This window comes from Struthio camelus, chromosome 1, assembly GCF_040807025.1.
Source record: "Struthio camelus isolate bStrCam1 chromosome 1, bStrCam1.hap1, whole genome shotgun sequence".
Taxonomy (NCBI): domain Eukaryota; kingdom Metazoa; phylum Chordata; class Aves; order Struthioniformes; family Struthionidae; genus Struthio; species Struthio camelus.
In genome coordinates, this window is record NC_090942.1 from 159,583,076 (window position 1) to 159,604,941 (window position 21,866).

The window sequence follows — 21,866 nt, forward strand, 5'->3', positions numbered from 1 at the left end:
AAATCCTTCTGAATATCTTTGGCAGCAATTTGAGAGCCCATAAAAATGAGGACAAAGAAGCTTCTAGATTAACATGGATGAGCTAGAAAATACACAGAAGAACTTGAAAGGATACATCACAGACCTGCATTTTGAGCATAACAGGACAGAGCAGAAACAGAAATAGCTAATAATGAGGACAGAAACCCATGTGTCTTATACTAAAAAAAATAAAAAATAAAAAAAAAACAAAAACAAATCCCAAGCTGGAGCCATAGCACAGAGTCTGATTACATTTTTCATGTTTCACCAGTATCAACCATTCTTGCCTAAAATGTTTATGTAATATTTTGTGCTACTTTATTCATAGTCTTCTATGTCTAGCAAAAAGTTTTGCAACTTCAGTCTAGATCTTGGTGAGAGAAGTAGGCCCTGAAGTTACTTGATACAGCTAATCAATTTAGCTAAAAAAAAATACAGTATGAATGAAATGAATGAACGAATACAGTATGAATGTTCAATTTCAGTCCAAAAAGGGGACACTTATGAATGTAACTAAATTAACTGAGTCCAACATTTCTAAACCTTAACTCAAAAAATGCATAACCACTTAAAGATGGTTAAACATACTAAACGTTTTTAAAAGTCTCTCTATATGAAATAGTGTAAGATATATACTGTGATGATATTATTTCTGTAAAAATCATCTTCTCAACTAGGAAATATGAAGTATTAACTTATTAATTTCTCTTCAAAGGGTAAATCACATTTCAATCACATGATTGAAAGTACCTGCTATTCTCTGTATTCTTCCCATACTTTTGAATGCTGTATTAGTGATAAGTCATATGGTTTATTCCCAGGGCATAAAATATTTTGCAGAGTGGGATCAGCATATTTGGAAGACATCCTGACCAATGAGTAACATTTCTAAATGCTCAGATAAACTCAGTGTTGGATAGCCTTACACTGTTCAAATACTCTAGCTAACACAATTCACCTACTCTTGTAGGCCTGTAGCTAGCAGTGTCCCCCAGGGTTCAATACTCGGTCCAGTCTTGTTCAACACATTCATCAATGACCTGGAGGAAGGGATAGAGCGCACCCTCAGCAAGTTTGCTGATGATCCTAAACTGGGAGGAGAGGCTGACACACCAGAAGGCTGTGCTGCCATTCCGAGGGACCTGGACAGGCTGGAGAGATGGTCAGAGGGGATCCTCATGAAGTTCAACATAGGCAAGTGCAGGGTCCTGCACCTAGGCAGGAATAGCCCCATGCACCAGGACAGGCTGGGGGCTGACCTGCTGGAAAGTAGCTCTGCCGAGAAGGACCTGGGAGTCCTGGTGGGCAACAAGTTGACCATGAGCCAGCAATGTGCCCCTGTGGCCAAGAAGCCCAACGGGATCCTGGGGTGCATGAGGAAGAGTGTTGCCAGCAGGTCGAGAGAGGTGATCTTCCCCTTTTCCTCAGCCCTGGGGAGGCCTCACCTGGAGTGCTGTGTCCAGTTCTGGGCTCCCCAGTGCAAAGAGAGACATGGCACTACCGGAGAGAGTCCAGCGGAGGGCTACCAAGATGCGTAGGGGACTGGAGCATCTCTCCTATGAGGAAAGGCTGTGAGAGCTGGGCCTGTTCAGCCTGGAGAAGAGAAGACTGAGAGGCGATCTCATCAATGCGTACAAGTATCTGAACGGAGGGTGTCAAGAGAATGAGGCCAGCCTCTTCTCCGTGGTGCACAGCAACAGGACAAGAGGCAATGGGCAGAAACTGAACCACAGGCAGTTCCATCTGAACATGAGGAAACACTTCTTTCCTGTGAGGGTGACAGAGCACTGGCACAGGTTGCCCAGAGAGGTAGTGGAGTCTCCTTCGCTGGAGATATTCCAAACCTGCCTGGATGGGATCCTGTGCAATGTGCTCTAGAGGACCCTGCTTGAGCAGGAGGGTTGGACTAGATGATCTGCAGAGGTCCCTGCCAACCTCCACCATTCTGTGATACTGTGATATCCAACTCATGATTCAAGCGTAACTCCTTTTTGAACACTGCTAAGCATCGTCCTAAGTTCTTAAAAGGAAAAGGTAGGGAGAAAAAAAAAGTACAGCCTCATTTTTTTAAAAACAATTGTAGTTTTAGTCTTCTACTCCAGAATTGAATTTTGCTCTATTGTAGGTTCCAAAAACAACATGAGGAAAAACATTTAATTGACTAGACAGACAGTAATTAAGTTTGATTTTTCTAGTAAGGTCAGTAAAGAAAAAAGCAAAAATCAAAAAGAATGTATTTCTACTCCCCATAGCTATTTTCCTTTACCTATATACAAAATTTCTGAGGATGTGGTACTGCTCTCTGTCATTCTAGTTGATCAACTGTCCTGTTTATTACAGTAATGACTTGGGGTCAATGAAAGGATAAATCTCCACTGTGCAATGTGCTGTACAAACACTAGAACACATTTCAGTTTTCCTAGTTTCATTTGACAAGACCTGCACTATGGAGAGAGAAAAACGTGTTATTCATGTTGCCCATTAAAACGTGCCTCCTGATGATGGCAAAATAAAGTGCGTTACACTGTAAGCATGCATTCTCACTTGCTTTATTTTTTCTGCTGATCTTAACTTTAGTTCAGTCAACTCAAGAAATTCCATGACTATTTGGAGGGTGAGGAAATCCCCTCCGCAACCCAAAACCCACTGTATTAATAATGAAAACTTATAACCATCTATTATGTGTGTTTTCAACAATACAGTCCAATGATGAATTATCTGTGACATACTGTGAAATTAAGGAGTAACAGCAGGCCATAAAGATACTTATAGTTCATAATACAGTAGTAGTTATGTATAGTCATAACACAGTTATCTTGAGAAAAAGGAACTAAATATGGAGCTTAATATGACTGTGGACTTTTAATAAGTACCTAAACACTATGTTTCAAAAATAGAGAGAATATAGCGGGCCAGGATCCAACTAAATATATCATGGAATTGAACAGACACGAATCAGAATTTTATCAGTTATATTTTTTCCATTTAATTTGTAAATGCTTTGGGGGTGGAGTGGATATAGACGAGGAGGACAGCTGGACAGCTTGACCTTCTTTGCCTTTTTTAATGATCCAGTGCTGATTCTTATAGTAAAGAACTCATGACAGCAAACAATCCTGTCAAACTGAAGAAAAATGAACAGCAAAACAGAAAGAGAGGTTCTACGAAGTGATATATATTTACAACTCCTACTGTTTGAGTGGCAAAAGTTAATTCACTAAATGCCAATTATATTAATGCTATCGTATCAGATGAATTTGATTAGATTCGATTCATATAGATAATTTGAATAATACACAAGTAAAGTGAAGGTTAGCTCCTCTTACGTGTCAAAGAGAAAAATGTCTGAAGCTAGAAATGCACACTGTGGAGGAACAATTATGCTGTAAGCCAAGAGTACAAATGTAAAGATACAGCAACTTAAAGTGGCACTGAATGGACCGAACGCTTTCCTTCAGCTAGCAAAGCATGGGCAAAGCATTTCCAAGTATCAGTGTCTGGGAGACACTCTATAAGTCAGTCAACATTTTCTATAGGATAAACAACTTCAGATACTAAATTACAAATCTTAGAATTTGGTGTTTCAATTCCATATTAAAAACAGTGAAGAAAACTCATGAAAAAATGCCACGTTGCAATGTGTTCAAGGACAATGGAAAAGGCATGCAACCTAACAGGACAGAACTGCTGTCAGCGTGTCCAGCTCTGAGCGTCCAGGTCAAAAGGCAGCAAGATAAGACAGAGCAGACACTTCTAATAACAGCTGGTTGCTTTCATGCCCTCTTGCACGTTTCATTTGCATAAGTTTATGCATCTTTGCTCTTAAATGAAAGGAGCTTTAGCACTCTCCTCAACTTGCTACAGAAGCTTCCTGCACACAACATCTACAGAAACAGTCCCCTATCCCAAGGGGGAAAACCTCCAACCCTGATGCTGCCAGGCAACAATTTATGAATCTGACCTTTTCCACCCTATTTGCATGTATGGCAACCAGACCTCTAAGGATTACCTTTGATCTCTACATTCCCTCATGTGTTAGCAGCTGCCCGGGGCAAGTTCTTCAGTGGTTGCCTGTTTAGCAGACGTGGGATATATTTCCTGGCTGTAGTACCCAATGCTCTCCCTTGCTGACATCTACAAAACGCAGAAGATACAAACACCTTCCCTGGAATGCTACTGCACCTTGGGCAAAAGGCTGGGATGGAAAAGAAAATGGTTCAAGCACTTCATCCTGCATTGATTCTAAGAATCCTGCAATCACAGTAACCATCCAATACGGATATGATAGCACATTATTATACTATAAACAGCTACAGTTCCTCCTAGCTCTCAGTGAAAGACATTTCAGCTAATAAGCTTTACTCTGTCTTGGCTGTCTACCAGAGGACAGAAATAGTGAATTACTACCACAGCTCAACTGAAGAACGATAAATCACTATCTTGTTTGAGCGAGAGGAACAGGAAGACCACCAAAAGTGGGATACCATCAGAAACTGGGCATTCTTAATTAAGCCTTCATAGTCTTCTGGGATTTACGTATAACCTATACTCTTTTCATTCTATTTTCCTTGCAGAAAACATTTTGAAGTCCTCACTAAGGAAAACTTCCACTAGCTTCTATGGCATTTTTTCAAGAATCAGCATTTGCACAGGTTTCAATTTCAGGACCTTGCTGTTCTCTTTTATTTTACATCTTTAAAACAGGTAATATGGCATTGTCTAGGTTATAAAGTCATTTCAGAAGAAATATAAATCTAAAAGTAATTCTTGAGGGCATATGAAGTGTTATTTACTCTTCCAACTAAAATTTGTGGCATAATAGAAGCTGCCTGTAGCTCACATTAACATTATCCAGGCTCATACTACACATTAGACATGGCCCATGAAACACTTCAACCTCAAGGCAAAGTAATTCTAATATCAAATGCTCACACAAAGACAGTTCAGGGTTGTGAAAAATACTTCCCTCCAACCTCAATTTCCATTTTCACTTAGTGAAAACGCTATTAGAGACAGCATTAATATCACGGTTCAAAAACTATTGCTTACCTAAGAATATTTCTCTTTCTTTGCCACAATATTCTATTTATTATTCTCTCCCCTGAAGAGAAGGCATAAAATTATTATTTATGTAGTCAAGGACTACACTACCTTAAGAAGTGCTGACCACCTAGAACTTGGGGAAATTTGCCAGAAGTTATTACAAATAATACAGACAATTCAAACACTTATTGTAAAAAACCATATGGATATACCACTGCTCAGTGAAAACTTTAATATTTAAGATGACCTGTTTAGCCCAAGGTATCAGAAGACACTCAGAACTTTCAGAAAAGGAGAGTTTGTAATAAACAAGGAACAAACCAAACAACTCTCAAAACAATGGGATATGAAAAACAATTCTGGATATAGCCTTGGATAAAAATACTTAATGGGTTTTTACTGGACTAAGCATCTTGCAAACCCAGGCCCAGTATGACCCTAACTGCTTCTATTAACATCAATAGCAGTATAGCATTCAAAATTTTTGAAAATTCCTGACAGAGTAATACAACAGTTGTTACAGACGAGCTTCTCAGTTTTATCCACTTTAGTGGTTTAGGAACAGACACAGAATCAAAAGGATGCACAGGCTTCAAAAGTATATATGTAGCACAGACCAAGACAATTCAAAAGATCAAATATCACCTTACAGAAATTTTATTCTTGATTTGCCAAAAGTAGTTGCAATGTTCAGAATGGGATACTCCTACTAAACATATATGACAGATGCAGTTTAAAGTAGTATTACTTATTTACACACTAAAAAACAGAAAATGAGAGCTATACATAACACATTTCACATTTACTGGGCCTAATTACAGTTGTAACCGGCCAGCTGAGAAAGTCGACATTCCATACAGACATACAGCATTAGAGAGGCTAAATCTATGCTACTAAATTAAATGTGCTTGGGAACGTTCTAGGCATTGAAGACAGCTGGTATGGAACTAACCTCATTTATTCCAGTAAATGATAACATGACAACTGGATGCAAACTGGTCCCTGGAACTTTCTAACCTCAGAACCCTGCTGGAAAACTGTCTGGAAGAGAGGTAGGTAGCACATGCCAAACTCATGCCAGAGAATATTCTAACAGTTTACTACAACTAATGATCATAGATAGTCCAGCACCCAAAAATGCTCCTGGATACTACTTAATTTTCCAGAGCAGGTGCAGCCAGAGGCCAGCAAAAGCATAAAGATGACCTCGGAAGATTTGGTACAGATCAATGTTAAAACAACAGCTACAGATTGAAAGAAGCAACCAGAAGACAGAGTAATTCCAGGTTCCATATTAAGGTTTTTGTGAAGCTCATGCCATTTACAGAAAGTCATATAGTAGCCAGAGAACTTCTTTCAGATACATGGCATTACATTATAATTAGCATAGTCATTAACTCAAACTCATATTGCTATAATTCACTATGCTGAAGTAAGTCAGATGATCATCCTCTCAATTACTGAAGAATACATAAAACTATTTTCTAATAGTGCCATTATAATTTGAGTATATTATACTTATATATTCCATGAGGTATAATTTTCAAGTATAATTCCACACGGTGACTTTGACTTATGAGATTCTAAATGCAATGGGTCTTTTTTTTTTTTTTTTTGGAGGAATCCCTCCATAGAGAAATTCTTTCCGATTTGCTGTGATGGAACAAGAGTACTCTCATAGGAAAACCTTCAACACTTAACCTGTTCTGTCTTCAAATAAAGTGCAAAACTTAGGAATTCAGAACCGAGATGAAGGGAAGGAAGGTATTACTAATTCTGAACTGAATAAAATGAGGCATATTTGCTAGAAGGGAGAACATCTGTACATTTTAGCAGCAGCTCACATGTAACCAAGAAAGCCTGAAACAATAGCTCTAAGATGTAAACTGTCACACTAATCTCAGTGGATGCTAGTTTGCATGCTGATTATACTTTAACATTAGCAATTAAGCATCAGAGTGTTCCTAAGAAAGGAACAATATTATGAAGTCTACCCAACAGCATAGTAAAATACTCTCCTAGGAGAAGAAAGATATGGATTTGACTCTTCTCTAGAGGAGAATAGATTTGGACTCAAGTTCTCAGAAGCCCAAGAGGTCTCTAACCGGTATGACAGTGGGAAAAGCTCCCCTTCCCATCACTGACCTAGTGTAGGTATATAGTTCCAGAAGAGTATTCCCTTATATAACCCTCAAGCAGAGACACGTTTCCTTACAATATGATGTTAGACAGCTATTATGAAGGACAAAGCTTATGCTTACCCTTTTATTTAGTATTTCCTACTGTCTAGCTAGACAGCTTCCCACTCAAAATACTGTTTCAATTTTAGGAATTTAATTTTCTTGTGTACTATAAAAAAGACAGTTAGGACAGTTAAATTACAGTTAAGCTTCTAAATTAGCATAGGTGGTCAGATGCCTAGAAGTTATCCATAAGCAATGCAGTCCTTTGGAAGTGCATTGACAGCAACTTCCTGACACAGCTGATGGAGGAATCAATGAGGGAAGGAGCTTGGCTGGATCTCATTCTTACAAACAAGGAAGGACTGGATGGAGATGTGAAGGCCGGAGGCAGCCTTGGCTGCAGTGAGCACAAGAGTAGAGTTCAAAATCATGAGAGGCAGGAACAAGGCAACAAGCAGGATCACAGCCCTGCGTTTCAGGAGACCAATTTTGGCCTCTTGAAGGATCTGCTTGGAAGAATTCCATGGGAGATGGTCCTGGATAGAAGAGGGGTCCAAAACATTCAGTTGATTTTTCAGGATCACATCCTCTAAGCTCAAGAATGGTCCATCCCAATAAGCAGGAAATCAAGCAAAGGTGGCAGAAGGCCTGCATGGATGAACAAGGAGCTCCTGGCTAAACTCAATCATAGAAAGAAAGCGTAAACAAGGTAAAAGCAGGGACAGCTGACCTAGGAATAACAGAGACACTGTCCAAGCATGCAGGGATGAGGTTAGGAATACCAAAGCGCACCAGGAGTTGAATCTGGCAAGGGTTGTGACAGTCAATAAGAAGGGCTCTTACAGGTATATCAGCAACAAAAGTAGGTAGGGGAAATGTGGGGCCACTGCTGAATGGGGCAGGGGCCCTGGTGACAAAGGACATGGAAAAGACTGAGGTCAGTACTCAATGCCTTCTTCACCTTGGTCTTTACTTGTAAAACCTTCAAGAATCCCAGGTCTCTGAGACCTGCTGGAAGGCCTGGAGCAGGAAGACTTGCCTTAAGAGAAGAAAATTCAGTTTAGGTACATTTAAACAAACTGATCATACACAAGTCCATGGGACTTGATGGGATGCACACAGGAGTGCTGACAGAACCGGCTGATGTCATTGTGAGACCAAATTTGATCATCTTTGAAAGGTCATGGCGATTAGAGGGGTTTCTGAGGACTGGAAAAAAAATGAATGTCTCTCCTATCATCAAGAAGGTCAAGGAGGAGGATGTGGGGAACTACAGTCCAGTCAGCCCCTCCTCAAACCCTGGGAAGGTGATGCAGCAAATAATCCTGGAAACCACTTCCAAATATAGGAAGGATAAGAAGGTGACTAGGAGTAGTCAGCATGGATTTAAATCATACTTAACCAACCTGATAGCCTTCTACAATAAGATGACTAACTCAGTCAATGAGGCAAGAAGTTCAGATATCGCTCATCTCGACTTTTAGCAAGGCTTTTGACACCATCTCCCACACTATCCTCACAGACAAGCTCACGAAGTACAGACTACAAAATGGACAGTAAGGTGGACCGAAAACTGACTAAACTGCTGGGCTCAAAGGGTTGTGAACAGCAGCACAAAGACCAGCTGGAGGCAGTCACTAGTGGGGTACCCCAGGGGTTGATACTACTAGGGCCAGAGTTAATGATTTTCATTAATGACCTGAATGATTGGACTGAGCGCACCCTCCACAAGTTTGCAAATGATAGAAAAGTGGGAGTAGTGGTTGATATCCTAGATGGCAGTACTGCCATTTGGAGGGGCCTCGACAACGCTGGAGAAACGGGCCAACGGGAACCTCATGAAATCCAATAAAGGGAAATGCCAAGACCTGCACGTAGGGAGGAATAATCCCATGCATGAGTGCAGGCTGGGAGCTGACAGGCTGGAAAGCAGCTTTGCAGAAAGGGTGCTGGGCATCCTGGTGGACAACAGGTTGACCGTGAACCAACAACACGCCTTCATGCCAGAGAAGGCCAATAGCCTCCTAAGCTGCATTAGGAAGATCATTGCCAGCAGGTCAAGGGAGGCAATCCTCCCCTTCTACTGAGCACTGGTGAAGCCACATCTGGAGGGCTGGATCCAGTTCTGGGTTCCCCAATGTAAGAGAGACATGGACCTACTGATGTGAGTCCAGCAAAGGTCCACAAAGAGGATTAAAGGACTGGAGCATCTCTCATACTAGGAGAGACAAGGAGCTGGGACCGTTCAGCTTGGAGAAGACAAGGCTTCAGGGGATCTCATAGATGTGTATAAATACCTGTTGATAGAATAAAAGAGGCAGAGCCAGACTCTTCTCATTGGTGCTCAGTGAAAGGACAAGAAAATTGAAATATAGGAAATTCTGTTTAAAAATAAGAAAAAACTTTTTTTTTTTTTTCTGAGAAGGAGGTCAAACACTGGAACAGATTGCCCAGAGAAGTTGTGATATGCCTGGTGATACTCAAAACCTGACTGGACATATCCTGAGCCACCTGCTGTAGTTCACCCTGCTTTGAGCAGGTGGATTGGACTAGACCATCTCTAGTGGTCTCATCCAACCTCAACCATTCTGTGATTCCATGAAAGCCATTATTAAATATACCATTTTGAAAAAATGTTTCTCCCTTCATTCTTACCTGCAAAACATGGGAATATCATTATGAGTACATCAATAAATGGTGATCTACTTGCAATGACTTATTAAAATCATACAGACATTTTAAAATTATATAAATAGATTAGAAAACTGAAAGTCAGACTGTGAACTGTTTTTTCCATACTGCTTTAAAGAGCAATATAAAATAAAATGGGACAATCAGCTGCATTAAAATCCTGAAGTAAAACTAAAGGTTAGGTTCCTAGGCATGGAAGCACAAGAAAAAACTGTGTTCTACAAAGGCTGAAGGCCCTAACTCTTACTATATTGGGTATTCTCTGCTTCAAATATTCAAAGTTGTTTAGAAAATTTAAACTGGCCTTATTTTGATCACGTTCACAAGTGGTCTTCTTTATGAATACTGAGTGTAATTGAGTGTATACTTGCTTTTAAGAAGTAGGTTTTGATAAGATTGTCTGCCAGCTCAACCCTTAACAGAAAGTGACAAGGAGAAGAGAAAGGAAATTATCTGAATATCCCATGTGGGACTGAGTGCTTATCAGAGACATAAGCTCCTGACTACAGGGAAGAGATAGGGGAGACTTGATGTGACATTTATACTGTATTCACTTTAGAGACCTCAAAACGCCCTGCTATATGCCTTCTAAAAAATCCTGAGCCCCCTAAAATGTCAAGAAAACAAGGAAATATAATATATACTTTCACCTATATGATTAGCTATATATTGCATTCACACAGCAGTTTCAGACATTATAGTGTTAAATTCTGTTTCCTTTTCAAGCACACAATGCATTGGATTGCTTTACTTACTAGTAGCAGTAGCAGGACAATATCAGGATTATCACATGCACAGGCTACGTGCATTGAGGTCCAAAAATCCTCGTCCTGATGATTTACATTTACTCCTCTGTCAATTAGAATTTCTGCAGCAAATGCATTATCATAGCGGGCACACTAGAAGAAAGAAAATGAGATTAGAGACTCTAGAGACAACTGAATTACGTACGTTTTTTTCAACCTTTGTTTTTGCTCCATTTACCATTTAAATTGAGCAGATCGCGCACTGCAGTTTAAACGGCTGTGTTTGTAAGGGACAGCAGCTGATGAAACCATAGAAATAGCTTTGTGGGGACTACAGGATCCATATGCAAGATTCACAGAGTCCCTTATTCCCTGTGAAATAGCACTAGGTGAAATCTGCCGAAACCTACAGTGAAGACGAGATTTTATTTCAGTTCAATGCTGTCACTCCAAATCAGCGCATTGGGACTGAACGAACACACTGTGAGTAGAAGGGTCTACGTATATGCATACCCACATACACACACGTCCACACATGTAGGAACTCCTTCCTCTTATGCAGTTTGCAGCAATAATACATGCCTTTCTATACTGATACTATACTGATTCCCATTCAGGTCTCTGATGGATAAATACTCTGTACACTAGTGTGTGTGTGCGTGCGCGCGCGCGTGTGTGTGTGCGTGCGCGCGCGTGTGTGTATACTTTTCCTCATGTTGATGACTGAGGTCACTATTTTTCGCCAGAGAAGAAGGAACTGGCTTTGCCATAGTTTCAAACTACTCTGTCATACCTCTGACATTCTACGTATGTGCTCACAGATGATAATTTCAAGAACAAACAGAGCACTAAGTTAAGCCTAAGTCTGGCCTCAGTAGCTCTTTCTATAAAGACCCTCTCTCTCTTTCCCCACTGAAGAGAGGCTACAGGAAACTTAAATTTCTATACTGCTCACTTAGATGCTTTGAATATCATCCTTAGCCTGTATGTCTTGTCCAATATATAAAAGCACGATAATATTTTCCTGTCCCAGAAAGCACACATATAGAATGAGAGCATAAATATAACGAAATCTGAAGACAATTTGCAAATTAGGGTCACATAATTGTGCTATAACCTCTATATCACACGTGGAAACTTACCACGGCTTCCATCCAGTTTGCTCATCTGCATTAATTTGGCATGGAAGCCAGAACATTGGAGAAAGAGAGGAAACAGGAAAAGTGTCTAACTGGATCTCGTTCCACTGGGAAGTCAAAACATAGCTGAGTTACTCAGCTGAACACACAACTGCATGTGCTACTGGGCTCACAGTCACAGATGTAATATAGACACCTTGGAAGATGAAAACTAAACTCTAGCAGGCTATGAGCAGCCCTGCCTTAAATAAGTTCAAACATATTGGCCATTAAATTATAGAATAGAAATTAAGTTCTGATGTAATGCATTTCCTCTAGTTTATAACTTATCTGATACCACTAGAAACAAATAGAAGTTTTTGCTTGTGCCATTGTACAACACACACTGAGTTATTCAATGTTCAAATTTTAACAAATCAGAGATAAGACATTTTCTAATATAGGTCAACACAAGCTTATACCCGTCACATTTTCAAAGTATTGTTAAGCAACATAACCACAACAAATTAGTTTAAAAAAAATAAAACCTTTCCAGAGAGCATCCATACAAAACAAATCACTTATGTCACAGTGTAATTTTGTGTATTAATAATAGATAAAAAGCCTTTTGTAATCAGCCACCAGTTTGAAAACAGCCTAGATTCGCAGTAGCAACATAGCTGCTGCTGCTCCTTGATTCTTGTTTAATGGCCTTTGTGAAGCAATTCAGCAATCTCAGTCAAAGCACCAGGCAAAAATTACCACTCATTCACTTTGATAGGAGGGTGGGTTGATTGCCTGGGTGAGCCGGTGTGACATTACTGTGCCTCCTACTGAATAAGCAACCTAGATGAGTACTGGATTTTACCGTTTTTCCTCTCATGGATTTTAATGAGAGTTCAGTGAGCACCTTTGAAGCTCCCATGGCCTACCCGAGATTCAAGCATATTGGACTACTATCTACAGAGATAGCAACAGAGTCCTTATTAAGGACTGTCACATTCATTTTTTGTAGAAACACATTACATTTGGGAAGAGTATGGAAGTGGTAGAAGAAAAAAATATACCAGGAATCAGATTTTTCAGTTGAACAAAATGTGAAGATAAATATATTCTCCATTCATTCTGGAGCAAAGAGATTTACCCAATAGCCAGAAAGAACAAACACTGATCAGACTCCTTCAAGAAGTAGCTTGCATAGAATTACAGTGGTAAAACTAATATATATAATGGATCCAAGTGAGCCAAGAAACTTGACTTATCTGTTTTCCTGTAACATGACAATCCTCTTCTACTTGCACTGCTCCTACATGGGGGTTAAATCCAGGTTTCACTGAAATCAGTTAGCATTTTGCTTGTCTCTCACAGGACAAGCATTTTGCTGTAAATGAATGAGGAGTGCGTACAACTAACACTGACTAAACTGAGGCAGTAGGTCACACACTGTTTTGCGTAGCACTTTTGTTACTGCAGGGAGTTTTCCCTCCTTTTGAAGTGTATGTGTGACTGTGAAGTAGCAGGTCCCAATGGAGAGATACTGAATGTGCTAGCGTAATGAGGCGTGAAGCAGAAGAACAGGAAAACTGAAAAGATACTGTTCACTAAAATCTGCACTTAAAAAGTGCATATCATTTGAACTAGCCAAAGCAAGCTAAAATCTCTAAAGATTGATCTTTTTTTTTTCCCTCTTCTATTTTAAAATGTCCGTGGGCCAGATGGCACATCAGCCACACTGAGGACCCATCTTGCCTCCTAGGACTTCCAGCCCAGGATAAGATTTGGAATGTTTCCGTTTTGGGAGTCTCAAACATAACACCTCATATGGGCTGCATTTTTTAGAGAGCGGGTGGGGTTCACCACCTTCGCAAAAGATAAAGAGTTTGAGAACAGACAAGAAAATCTAATTTTGCTCAGTTCTACCTCATTATTGCACCCCCTCCACCCCTTACGTAGGCCTGTATTTCCCAAAGTCCTTGGTAAGTAGCACTGCCATGGAAGATAGAGAGTAGAGACTCATTACACAAGGGAACGGCTATATGTTGTAAGAGCATGGTTGCAGGCGTGCTGGAGCCCAGTGTTACAGGATCCTTTTTTGGTCAACAAACCTGCTCTCTTTTGTGTACCTACTATGAAAAACTGAACTGAAATGAAACACTCTGCTAGAAGACTTTTGAATAAATCAGTTATGTCCTTGCATTTGTAAAGGCACATTCATTTTAGCAGCAGTATTATGCAAAAAGCTTGGATCCAAGTATCTTAAGAGAGTTTCAGACCGAACAGACAGTAAGTCTCTAACTGAAGCATTACGGAGCAAAATACAAGATCATAAGGCTTTGGAATTTATGATAAGTTTTGCCATTGTCTTCAGCAAAGCCAAAATTTTACTTCTGCAGTGTTTTCTCTCAGGCTGGCTATCAATCTCACAACACAAGCCCTTACACATTGCTTCTGTTTCAGTCACTGAATATAAAGAAACTGTTTTCCTTTTATCTCCCAGCTATTTAATGTAAATTGATGTTCAAATAATGATAAACTAAATACACATAATGTGTAGGAAAACAGTGTAAGAAAATACACATAAAAACAAAAGAAAGATGTCACATCACTGTGTTTTTCATATAGGATACGTGAATCTTTGAACCATATTATTCTATCTGTAGAATGAAGCAATATTTCCTTTGTTCTTACTTACTGTGCAGATAATTAATACATAAAACATTTCAGTCTACGTTGTTAGTAATCACTCCTATGACATGATCCATCCTTTCATAAGCAATTTGAAAACCACCACTTACTTGACACGCCTAGCTAGATGCAATCATAATCTTTGTGGAGGACAGTGAAGAAAAAATTATTGCCAAGCCTTTATTTTTGTTAATATGCCCAATCAGCTCAGTATCCCACCATATTTATCCGCAGTCACTAACACTAATCTTCAATCACCCTTACCAGATGGAGCAAGGAGCCTCCTGAGGAAATGAATGTATGAGGGTCGGCACCATCCTTCAATAGCCGTAGCACTGAAATATAAAAGAAAAGAGGAACAAGAATTAATGTAGCAATATACCCAATTCTGAGCTGTTAATAGCCTGATTCTTCATCATCTTCATTAACAGATTTAATAATATATGCAAACCTCTGAGATAACATTTGCAAAACTATCACGTCAGCATTTCCCATCTCATCTATTTTAATGGCTAGGCCTGGAAGCATAGGACCTTTGATAATGATGTTAACCATGAACAATATCAAGGCCTTCTCAAGAGGAAAGATGAGGATATTTAGTTCTGTACATAGGGGAGGGGAGGGGAGGGGAAAGCTAGAGGAGAGACTGTCTCAAGGTCAAACTCATCTGATTAGTTCATGTGGTAGCAAAATCACAGTCAACTGGTTCTATTTTATTTAGCAGAGTTCCCATGAGACCTATTGGATTTTTCAGTAAATGATTGAGACCAGTGTTCATAACTTATATTGCTCGAAATTAATCTTCACGCCATAGCTAAGCGAACTGCACTCAATTCCACCTCTACAGTGCATTGTCAGATCACTGACGCAGCATAATTCTTAAAATGCTGTTTTGGAGCCAAATTCCACTCCCAGTTACACATATCAAAACCCTTCTGAAATGAAAGCAGGCATTTAAATGCAAGCAGAAAACAATCCCGCATATTACTGCTCCTTCAAGTATGAAAATTCAGTGCTTTTTCTCCTTGGTCTTTACTGCCTTTATAACCTTTTCACTTGGCGTGAAAGCATTGTCTAACTCACGCTATCACGTTCACTCCTGGGGGAGGACTGCACAGTGACAGACATTATCAGAGAAATTCACCCCCAATTGCACCGTTTCCTTCACTCAACTGGCATAAAGAACCCTTTTAAAAGGCCTCCATCCAGGAGAATTACTGCTCTGTAAGAACATAGCTGGTTCTACCTCCGTCATCATATAGAAATCCTATTTTTAATTCCTATTTAAAAGTATGGATGGGGCTGTGAAAGGCCTGCACAAAACTTTGAAGGTCCAAATACCCTAGAAATGTTCACCACTGCAACATCTGTCATACAGGAGGGCCATAAATTTGTCTCAAAGCTGTTCTAACTTCTGTGGATCTGTCAAGAGACTAAACCATCTCCTCCTTGCCCACACATCTTTTTGTGTGTTTACCTTCTCTTAAGAATATCTTTTAACTCCAGGCTTTTTCATTGTACATTTAAACTTCTTACTGTCTTCAAATATATAGCTAGCCTATTTTAAACTGATCAGATTTCTTTTCAAATACTGCTAATTTACATAAGCAATGTCTTCTGAAAACGCTGAGTTATCTTCAGGCAGATATTCTAGAAAAATTCAGCCTGAAAAAGAAAATTTAGCTAAATGGTTGCATTAAAATGAAAGCAGACCATAAATTGAGAAAGTTTTGACACTATCATTATTAAATGCTTCACACATAGTAAGCACACAGGTATATAGGGCACAAATTTACAGTACTTATAAACATCCATTTAATTCTTTTTGCTTTTTTAAACTTTGAAAATCAAAAATCAATCCAAACCATTGTATAAATTCACCCTTTATGAATAGCTCTATAGTACCTATTCCACCTCACTCAAAGTTTTGCTTCATTTAATTTACAAAACCGTAAAAGACTTATGTTCTGGCAAATGCCATTTTGAAAGCTAGCTACTCTTAAAAGGCACTGCTGTCCCCAGCATATCCATTAAAAGTAGAAGCGGAACATTAAGTAACATGGATTAAATGAGCTGTACAACAACTGCCAAGCAAGATAAAAACACTGAAGGAGAGGGGAAGGCTGGAGAAATACTCACAAATTTTCATAACCTTGCAAAAAGTGGATGAATGATAAAAAACAAAGGACTTCTTTCTGCTGTCAGATACAGAAATCCAATACTAAAGGATGCAATTGTCCTCATCCAGACAGAACCCATTAAAAGTAAATGTTCAAAATTAAGCTCCTTCCTTCTCCTACTTTTATTGCCTAAACTGCTCATCATAAATGGACACATTTCCTCAGGTTTTAGTGGGTGAAGACCTTATTTTGAATCTCTCCTCCTTAAACAGACGTGCAACTACATTTCCAAGAGTTGATATTTTTGATATTTGTATGCTATGCAGTTTTCTTCGTAGGCCAGAAAATAAGAATTCTGTATCACAAAAGATTTTTTTCAGGCTCCAAAAGAAATCTCATTCTGCCGATCGTGTCAGGATTTCACCTGAACAAATTAACACCCAAAGTCGTTCCCCTTCCTGCATCTCTGTTTTTCAGAGGGAAAAAATGAATCCCACCCATTCCAGACTCTAAGCCATTAATACAGTGTTTTTATGCAACATTCTTTCTTATAGACTCTGCACATGGTTTAACCATGTAAACTATGGTTTTACCCACAGAGAAATACTCATTTGCAAATATGGAGATTAAGGTAGACAGTCCTTAAAAGTGTGGTTTGCAGGAATTACTAAACTACCATAATTCTGTTCTCAGCAGATTTTAACTAATGACATCGGCTGGAATATATCATTCTCCGAAAACGCCATTTTTATGGGGTAGTTTCACAGTCTGCCCTGCTGCCAAGAAGGGGAAGCCACGCTCTCCTCTGCCTCCACTCTTTCCTTGTGCCAGCTCTCCCCACTCATGCAGCTGCACACTCAGCTGAACCGGTAAGTCTTTTATTTATTTATTTATTTATTGCAGGGGTCAGAGTTAGTCTTCAGCCCATTGACGTGGCTGACTGCATAACTGCATAATCACAGAGGAGACAAACGCGTAGGTCGGGTGGAGGCAGAGGAGGCACAAAGCATTTTCACAGCAACGTAGTCTTACGTTGGCCGAGGCTGATAATGAAATCATATGGTTAGGCTGCATTTTCACAAGACAAGATGAGCTGATCTAGCAGCCAAACGAAAGGCCCTGCTCCCTTTCCCCACTCACAAAAAGCCAGACACATCATTTACCTCTGCCTACTTCTGCCTCTGGGAACTGACTCAAACAGCAGAAAATAACCCCAGCAATAATAAAGAAGATGACTGATAATTTCTATTTGGGTCGCTGAGATGAACTCACTCACCACAGGTCTTAGGAGCACCAAAACTGGCAAAAGCAGAACATGAAAACCTCTCCCTTTTGGCAGGACACACAACAAGGTTAGAGCGTTGAGAAACTGCAGATCTAAAAATATTCCACAGAGTTTCATCTTGACCCTAAGACAGTTAGTAACCAAGTGACAGAAAAACCCTGTGGCTACTTGGGTATACAAAATACAGGCTATTTATTGAGTCTCTTGCCTCCATCAAACACCCAAAGACTTGGTTCTTACAGAACAGCTTTGCAAAATGAAGTAATGTTTTCACTTAGCAACACGTTACTGCTGAAAGTAAAAAAAAAAAAAAAAAAAAAAAAAAAAAAAGCGGCCGTTTCTAGGTCTGAGACTTTCTGACTTAATAAAAATACAAAATAACCACCCATCTCAAATCTTAAAAATGATAACAATGAATGGTTTTGCCTTGCTTTCTTTACTCCCAGAAGAAAGTTTACAGCAAGTTTACATCACAAAATATTAATAAATGAACTGCAAGCTTAAACTAGACTTATGGACAGTAATTATGTCCATAAATAAATGATCAGCTTACATATAAAAATCAAGGGTAAGTGGGTAGGAACTCAGCAGTTCTTTTCTTTGCTGGGTTTATTTTTCCTCATTATTGCATGTAACTTCATCAGTACTATATTCACATCACGAAGACTACTAGGGCAGCATATGTGAACTCTCATTTCAACTGGGCAGGAGTCTTTGTTCTGAACCAGAATTATTTGCTACATTCCTCAGCATACAAAGTAAACTAAAAAAAAAATTCCTCCTTCCTTGAATTTGCCTCCCTACAAAAAAAATTAAAAAAAAATAACAAAGAAAAGGTGATCATAAAAGCAAAATCCCTCTCCTCCACATGAAATTCACTTAGGTCATTTACTGAAGATTTTACTAATCAATAAGAAAATCTTTACCAAATGTTCAATTTTTCCTTTTGATAGAACTACTCTAGTTACTACTAGAGACATTTGGGATTGATAGCTCCAATGAGGGAAAAGCCATAGATAACTATATTCCAGAAATGCTATACAACTCTTAATTAGTGTCCTTCTTCTGGAAGTTTTCACAGGGCTTGCTTTTAAAACTTTTAAGAGAAGTCCCAGAAAAGAGGAGTCTCTAGAAAAGCTGAGGAGACTGAAAACAGGCCTTAAAGCAAGAAGTTGACGTTCACTCGAAACAAAATATTTGAGAGTAAAATTTTCAGTAAAATCTCAAGCCTTTCCTTTGTGTGTCCAAAGATGTCCATCCACTTTTCTCATGTCTTTTAGATTTGCAACACAAAATTACTAGCTACTTAATGCAGAACTCATACAATCCTTCAAAAGCCATGCTACCTAACAGAAGTGTTTCAAAAAGCTCTGAAGATACAAAGTCAGTCTCCCAACAGTAAAGAAAGATAACAATTAAGGTAGTCCTTTATATATGCCTTATGTTACTATTTTAACTAAATGACTCTGTATGAGCTGAATACCTCTCCACGTGCCACTGACTGTACTGACTAGATTACAATTCATTATGTAGCCCTGTAGCCCAGTTAAGACAGTACTGCCATGCTTGTTGCCAGCCACAGGCCTTGTACTACCTTTGCAAAGCCTCAGAATTAGGGCTCTCAGGCTTATTTTGTCTGAGCTCGTCCTGGCTTACTTGGAGCTCCGTTTTAGCTTGTTCAGTTGCTACAGTAATTGTCTAATGAGTCGGTAACAACTACCTAACTTGTTTTAGTTTTGCTTAACTTTTTATAACTGTATCGTGTAATGTCTACTGTTAATAATTTTGATATATATATGAATAACTAGTAGTTATGCTATGCTATATAGAATAGCATGTAGCTATTCTATATAGTATATAGAGAGCTATCCATTACCCTAGAATATGCCGCAGACTAAAGCAGTACAAAGCTGGGATGACAGCTGAGTCTTGGAGGTGCGGGCATAAGATGGTACCAGAGGTTCCAGGACTATTGACAACTCACCTGTAGTCAGTTACTGATGGCAATGCAAATTCAGAAGCTGGACAAAACCAGTTTTAGCAGTAAGAGAAAAAACAAAGAGCAAGTATCTAACATATGTAAAACACACCATTGGCCCTGAATGCAGGGTACAAGTAGATGGTTCTATCAGTCATTCCTCTGCAACTAGCTAGTGTAAACTTTGTCCTTGTTAATTTTTATCTCTGTCCTCTTTAGTTTATAGAGAATAAATCTAGCAGGAAGGCTCTACTTGTTCGTTACGCACTGAAACACAACTCTAACTGCTGAAGCCTAGCTAAGGCCATGCTGTTGCTGAAAAGGACTATCCCATTCTCCTCTTGCTTCAGGCTGCAGCTTTCCACCACTTCCCTTGGCCTGGCACATGCCAAAGATTAGTTTTCTAGATCAACAATCTGGGAATGGGGCAGATGACTAGGGAGGATGGGATAGCCGCTACTTTCATCCACAACTGAAAGCAGTTTGGGTGTAAGCTGATCATGACACCACCACTGGACAACAGAAGTGATATTGGATGAAGAAAAAAAACAAAGTTCTGCCATCAGTAGTTAAGGAATTGTCATTCTTTGCCCTTTCCTTGCTACATAACCAGATCTTTGGTCCTAAGCTGGCATCTTAAACTTGGTATAGATGAATCACTTAGAATTCTTGCCACCTTCATTCCTCTTTAATATTCTTTTATCTTCCAGTTACACTGTATTTCCAGCTTGTACCAAAGGTAGTTATAAGAAAACTGTTATACAAATCAGCTGTTTATGGGAGTACATGAACACCAATCTCTGGCAAGTTCTTCTTGATCAGAACAGCAAATGAAATCAAACAAGATGTCATACATTTTTGATGAATGCAATCTTAGAACAATACTTGACACCTTCACTATTTGTATAAAAGGAAATTTTAAAATTCAAGTAGCATCACTGGTAGATTTAATCACCCTTCTCATTTGTCTCTTTTACGTAACGCAAACACATTTAGAAGCAATACTGTTACCACACCATAACTAGTGAGACTGCTGACATTTTCTTTGAAATCAAGCTCTATCCCTTGGTTTACAGTGCTTATTCAGAGCAGTCATGTCCGTAATGCCCTGTTCAAAAAACTGAGTCAATCCCACTGCTTTTTACATCCTTGAAGTATTTCCAGCAATCACTGGCAACATCTGTCAAACTTGTTCAAACCTCATCTTATTTTTCATTTCTGAAGAATAATTACATTCTTGGAACTAATTTGCATAAAGATTAAAGATAATAAAGCATAAACGAAACAAGAACAACATTTGGACAACTAAGGGTTATGCCTTTCACAGGAAGCAGAAATTGAGGGAGGGAAGAGACTTATTCCATATTGACTGAATTTGAGAACGTTAGCCTTATGGTTCCTCGCTAGCCAAGCACTGATCACTGTTCATCAGAGCACCGACTGGGATAGGGTTGATGCTTCCATTCTCCCTGTCAAAGAGTTTATATTTTTTCAGGCAGCCAGGAATCAGATTATGATGGCCCCAGAGCCACTGGGCTACCAATTCTTTGCTGAATTTGAAAGCATGATATGAATTGCCAGGCTGATTTGTGAGCTCCATTCAACACAGTGTTATCTTTAAAAGAAACAAAGCAAACCACCACTGAAATGGACTGATGGAGATAGTCCTACAGCCTCAGGTCATATCTCTTCCAGTTTTAGTGTAGGCCCTGGCCTCCTGATTACAACACACCTTAGTTTTCTCCCATGCTCTCTTTGTGCAGAAATCAATTAGACTTCAAGCTTGGAAGTGGTTCAGGGGATAGATCACTCCACTGCACGAATGAACTTTAAGCAGCATAGGTAAGCACAGGTTAAGTTAAATCAATTCTCTTCTGCATAGTCCTCTGCTACTCTCCCAGTAAGCCTTGCACCCTCAATGTTCTCTCATACTTTCATGCCTAACTATTCAACAACCCTTACAGCATCATGCAAACACATCATCACTCGGCAGGTC

At 39.3% G+C, this 21,866-nt stretch overlaps 1 protein-coding gene across 7 annotated transcripts in view; it reads right to left on the bottom strand.

Moving 5' to 3' along the window:
- Positions 1–21,866, bottom strand: part of MYO16 (myosin XVI) — a 407,211-nt gene that overhangs the window by 261,647 nt on the left and 123,698 nt on the right. For 6 of the 7 annotated variants that reach the window (XM_068927513.1, XM_068927524.1, XM_068927518.1 and 3 more), the window contains 2 exons: positions 14,752–14,822; positions 10,694–10,837 (listed from right to left, as the gene is read on the bottom strand). In XM_068927513.1, the coding sequence (XP_068783614.1) occupies positions 10,694–10,837; positions 14,752–14,822 (215 nt within the window). Of the gene's footprint in view, positions 1–10,693; positions 10,838–14,751; positions 14,823–21,866 lie in introns of those variants that run through there. The other variant, XM_068927539.1, reaches the window with a different exon arrangement.